This window comes from Octopus bimaculoides, chromosome 7 (genome assembly GCF_001194135.2).
Source record: "Octopus bimaculoides isolate UCB-OBI-ISO-001 chromosome 7, ASM119413v2, whole genome shotgun sequence".
NCBI classification, from domain to species: Eukaryota; Metazoa; Mollusca; class Cephalopoda; order Octopoda; family Octopodidae; genus Octopus; species Octopus bimaculoides.
The window spans coordinates 48,112,750-48,118,840 of NC_068987.1; the positions used below are offsets into that span (position 1 = coordinate 48,112,750).

The following is a 6,091-nucleotide window of genomic DNA, read 5'->3' on the forward strand; positions in this document are numbered from 1 at the left end:
ATATATATATATATATATATATAGATATAAATAATCACATACACTTACATTCATATATTATATACACACACACACATACAATATGCTGGAATGTGTATGTACAGTGACCAACCCAGAGGCACTTAGCACTTACTGCAAGAGAACTAGGGTCGCAGTTCTCAGTGAACCACATTTTGCAGAGGAGGGTTCACTAATAGAATGAAGAGCATGCTGTACTGTCCAGATAAGCTAAGAACAACTGAAGACAGTTTGAAGTTGGCTTTACAATAAAGAACACCATTTTCTCCAGGCATGAGAGTTTCCACATTGGTCACTCTCAGTACATCATATCTGTATGCCTTTTTCTACAAGATGGCTATTATGCAACTATCATCAGCATCACCCTTCAAGCTGATCCAGCTACAAAGTGAATTGAGTTCTCTCTACCAAAAGACAACAGCAAAGGCAGAATCTTCATTATGGGTGACTTTAACTCAAGGGTCAGCAGAAACCACACCATATGGCCAGGCATACTTAGTCAACATGGCATTAGCAATTGCAACAACAACGAATAAATGTTGAATGAATTCTGTGCAGAACATGGTTTCGTCAAATATCTTGTTTTAGTAGAAAGCACAGTTCAAGACAACTTGAAGACACTCTTGGTTAAAACACTGGCACCTGCTTGACTACATATTGGTGCAACAGATGAATATAAAGATCATGTTCAATGCCAGAGTCATGCCTAGTGCACACTGCTACACAGACCACAGGTTGGTTTGTGCACAAGTCAGACTGTTCATCAAATCTGTCAAGAAGAGAGGTCCTTTAACGAAGAAATTACAGGTCAACAGACTTCTACAACTGCAGGAAGGATTTCAGTCAAGGTGCCCGTGTGTGTGTATAGTCATTTGTGTATCATACTAAATATATGTACACCACTGAAAGGTAGGTAGGCTGCTAAGGTTTATGACTAAGAGAAAATTTCTTTATAGACATGTTAAAAACACAGTATATACCAGAGCAAAATGAATATCACTGCAGCTGTACCTCACAAGAATAACAGACACATTTAGCCCTACTTGGGGGCTCGTCAATGCCATGTACCTGTTTGACACTTGTCTAGATGAAATTCATGTGTTGATATATAACAGACAGTGAATAATACCTCTCTAGGTATTGCTGAAAGTTTGCCAAGTTGTAAAAAAAATCAGTGAACGCAACTGAAACAGCATTAAATTAAAATTTACATATAAACTTACCTGATGTCTTTATTACATCATTATATTGAGGAAGACTAGTACTGTTCTCACTTGTTATAGAACTGAGAATTTGTTTTGCATGCTCATTAGTCAATTCTATAGACTCCTCGGAGTCACTTCTTGAAGATGGATAATCATCCATATTTAAATTTCACACGATGACGACGACGGTTATCAGACAGCTGAAGTTGGGAAAATCTAAAAAAAATATATAAAACAATAACATATAAGCATTTGGAAAAACAACTACAAAGTAATGAAAATAACAAACTATTCCTTGCAAGTTGCAAGTGAATTGCACATGCATGTGCATGCATTATTCTATCCACTATTCCTGAGAGGATTGTGGAAGTAGAGTCCACAGGTATCTCCTCTGTAGGGTTCTATTAGAAGCAACTGTTAAATTTTCCAGCTGGATTCCCAAAGCACAACCTACTGGAACTATTCATATTAACCAATCATCTTGTTGATCGACTTCTAGTTCTCTTGTCCATTGGATTGGCTAAAAGAATCCATCTTGCAATTCTTTCTTGTGACTTTCTTATCACCTGTCCATAGTACTGGAACCATGATCTCTCAATGTAGAGAAGTTGTGGCTTGACCCAGAGAGACTCCCTGATCTCCAAGTTAAGCATCCTGTCAAGTCATGTTACTTCAGAGACCCTTAGGTGGAAACCCATTTCAGCTGCCTGTATTTGTGATCATACTTTTTTAGTCATTACCCAACATTCATGACCATAGGTGAGAATAGTCACAATAACTGAATTTAAGATAGCAAGTTTGGCTTTTTTACCAACCGCTCCTCTACTGAGAATCAAATGCTGGAGCTGGTGCATTACTGTGCCAGCATCTGCAATTCTAGCATCCAGTTTAGCCTCCTTCTTGTTATGAAGTCAGCAGATGGTCTGCCAGAATACTTTATTGGTCAATCTAAAGTCAGAGTCCAGCTTGACTTCAAAGTCCTCCTTCAGTTTAGCCTCAGATGTTTTTACAGTTTCTGCAACTTTTCGTAGCTCAGTGTACTGCCTGCACTAAACAGGAGGCTCATTTCCAAGCCAAGATTAGTAAACCTCCTTCTCTGCATGAATGGTATATTTAACTTCCTGCTAAAAACAGGGGGTTCTTTTGCTACCTGATGCCACACAAAACCACATTCATCCACAGCATTTTGCAGCCGAAAAAGATACTGCTGAACAAAATCTCCATTCTGATTCGACATCCTCAGTTTGTTCAGGAAGATCTCTGAATTTGGATGCAATTGTTTCTGATTCCACCTGCCAGGGCTTCCCATTTTATCCTGCACTGGGCTTACAAGTTTTGGGACTTCTTTCTGTGGTAGATAGTTCCTGGTTGCAGACAACTAGGTAGTGATCAGTTGATAGCTTTGCCACTTTCTTTACATGTACATTCAGCACAGAAACAAAGAAATTAAAGACAATAACAAAATCTATCAATGACCTCTGTCCCAAAGTATCCCTATACCAGGCATACCTATGGATATCTCTGTACTAGGAGATTGTGTTCATAATGGAGAAGCCATTTCCAGCACAGAAGTCTAGTAAAGTCTCTCTATTTGCACCGAGGATCACCATTCCTACCAATCACTCCTTTCTACGTCTGGTGATTGGTGCCAACATGTACACAGAAGTCTCCTTGTCAGACAAATGACTTGGTCTTAACTACATCTATGTCTGCAGTGACCTTGTCGGGGGAAGATTTGTATCTGACCTCACTGTTTGGTGCATATACTTGCAACAAACACAGTTCTTCCTTCAGCCTAAGGTGCAGGAGACAAACCTTCCTACCTAGTGGGATCCACTCCATAACACAATCTGACAGCTACGAACTTGTGCGTTTCTCCATTCCCATCTGTACAGACATAGTTGGCACCACACCTGAATAGTGGAGTTTCTGTTCTCCATCCAAATCCTTGGTACCAGAGCCTCAGAACCTTGTACAGAAGACACCAACTATAGCTAGCCAGCAGTGTTTGGCCTCCTCCATTAGTTTCTACTTTTCACCCACAAGGGTTGTATCATTTCAATTCCCAATCCTTGATGATGGTCCCCTCATGGATCCATTTCAAGGTCCCAGGACATGTATCCTTTGTGCTTCCACCCTGCACCTCTCAGAACAAGTTGCAAGCTTATTGCTGGTTTTATTGGCATAGGGTGGAGACAGTATTATATTTTTCAAACAGACGCCTCGATCTAAGATTAGAATGCTTCCCTTGTTAACCCTTTTGATACCAACCTGCCTGAAACTGCCTCTTGTTTTCAAAAGTTCTGAATTAAAATCTTCCACCAAACCTTAGTCACAGTTTATGTTCCTAACATTAGCTTAACGATAACTAAGTTATTTTACTAAATTCTTTGTTATATTTAAAATTAATTGAGGGAAACAAAGAGCATCTCATTAGAAATATGGTAACATCCACAAGTTCAGTGGAGCAGAAATTGGTAGAAACTGGATTCTGTTGGCAAATTTTATTTTCTAAATAATCTTGTGCTAACCTGAGAGGTTCGGGTTTTAATAAAAGGCCCAGACATATATCTATTTGGAACTATTCTTGAGAAAAACCTGTAAAAATTGAATCCAAATAAAGCCCACCAGAACTAAATCAATCCCACTTTACAAACTGCTGAAATTGCCATGGTTTCATAGCCAATAAAACTCACTTCCACTGTCACTAAAACTGCACATAAAATTCCATCTATATTTTATTTTACTTTTTCAGGCAGATAAACAGTGAACGAGGACTTAAAACACAAAATGTACAGGAATATTTAGCAGCAAGAGTTCCCATAAAAGGCAGTCCATAAAATGCTCGACTGATTCACTAGATATATAGGTCTAGGTCATTTTTGTTACATAATCATCATTTTAATGCCCCATTTTCCATATTTGTATGGGTCAGATGATATTTTTAAGGCAGATTTTTACAACTGAGTGCTCTTCTTGTTCAGTCTGTAGCTATCATAAAAGTGCTCCCCCATGGGACTGAACCCAAAATTATGTGGTTGAGAAGTGAATCTTGAAACCACACAGCTATGCTTAGAAATGGTCAACATGCACATAAGGAAGGGCTGAAAGAATTTTAGGGAGCTGTTATCTCTTTAATCAAACAAGAATTTCTCAGTATGAGACAAGTGGAACAAGTATGATAATGTATAGTAATAGGATATGGACATCAAATACAAAAGATCTGTAAAGGCTAGAGAAAGAAATTTGTCAAGTATGATCTGATATAAGTACAACATTAAGTTACATGAAAAGCAGAGCACAAGTGTGCAACAAGTGCAACAGGATATTAAAAATATAAATTAATGGAAAAGCTGATATGATGGACAACTGACACAAATGGATGAAATACTAAGATAAACTGTCATGCACAGACAGTGGAAGAAATCTCTGCTTGAGAAAGACAAATAAACACAAGAAATGGCATGATGATACCAGACCTCAGGATGAGAGATCTCCCAGACTTAATAAAGGATCGAAGGTGACTATATACTGTACACAGATCCACTCAACCCATGGTTGGAAAAAAATGGGTCACTAAAGCTAATGATAATAATACTGATGATAATGCAAATAACAGCAAGTTTCATACAGAAATTCAAAATTATTGGTGGCATTTTACTCAAATTTTCGTGAAAATTAAAACCCAACTTTCTGAACTAAACTGTTTTGCATATCTCATCCATCACAGTCTGTCATACTAAAAAATTGATCTTGTTGTTTCTGAATCCACCTTCTTTGCATTTTTGCAAAATCCAACTATTATGGTATTACCAAAAGTGCTTGGTCACATAACAAAATTCCATAAAATATTATTGTGCCATTTAAACTACAGTTTCTCCCCCACTAACACCACCACCACCACCAATAAATAGCCATTAAATTTTTTTTTAACATATTCGATTGGAAATTCACTATCAGTATGAAAACTAAAACTTACAGAAAAATTGTCACTTTGGAACCATCCTCATCATCAGCATCTGATGTTAATTTTTCCATGCAAAGGTTAAAATACAGTGCTTAAGATGTGCTGCTTTGGCTAGGAGTGGATTTTCTGAGAAGCTCACATACGTGGACATTCCCCAAACCCCCTCACCTCACCTGAAGAGAATTAGGAAAAGGAAAATTATCTGGTTTAAACCACCCACACACACACACATACCAATTTAACCTAAAAGTTTCTACCAACATAGCCAGGTGCTTCCTGTTGTTAAGTAAGAAACATTTCTCCAGAGGCCATAAGTATTACAAACTTTTCAACCCCCATAATGTCAAGGTGACCTACTCCTGCTTAGACAACATTGCATCTAACATCATATGCATCAACAGATGTAAAAATGCACCCACACAAACCCCAATACCTACCCTCTAGAAGGATCCTATCTCTTAAGAGCTGTAGTATACAGAGCCACCCTTACACCATCTGATGGCATCACTAGGCACCATACAGATATGACAACCAATGACTTTAACCCTTTCGTTACTATATTTCTGGCCAAAATACACCCCTCATGAGTTTCAATTAAATTCTAAAATAATCATGAATTTAGACTAGTCTCATTAAACACCTGTAACTTTTTTATTTATCAACATATTAATGTGATATTTGGAACATAATTAAAGAAAGGGTTCTTAATCAATTCTATTGCATAATTTTTGTCTCTAAGTTCTCCACGTACTGGGTGGGGTGGGGAGTACTGCTAGTGTCTCTCACATGTAAATATTGGTTCAGCTTCACGAATCGTACTCGTTCATAATACTGGAAATATATTCATCGCCAAAAGGTTCCTGATCGCTCCAGTAATTTGTTATTCTGGGTAACTGTCTAA

General features: G+C 37.8%; 1 protein-coding gene across 5 annotated transcripts in view; it reads right to left on the minus strand.

Moving 5' to 3' along the window:
- LOC106873263 (nuclear factor NF-kappa-B p105 subunit) overlaps positions 1–6,091 on the minus strand; it is a 108,050-nt gene that overhangs the window by 83,106 nt on the left and 18,853 nt on the right. For 3 of the 5 annotated variants that reach the window (XM_052969618.1, XM_014920555.2, XM_014920556.2), the window contains exon 2: positions 1,242–1,439. The exons of 1 other annotated variant lie outside the window; for it this stretch is intronic. In XM_052969618.1, coding sequence (XP_052825578.1) covers positions 1,242–1,383 — 142 coding nt within the window. In that variant the 5' untranslated portion in view covers positions 1,384–1,439. Of the gene's footprint in view, positions 1–1,241; positions 1,440–6,091 lie in introns of those variants that run through there. One more of the 5 variants, XM_052969620.1, reaches the window with a different exon arrangement.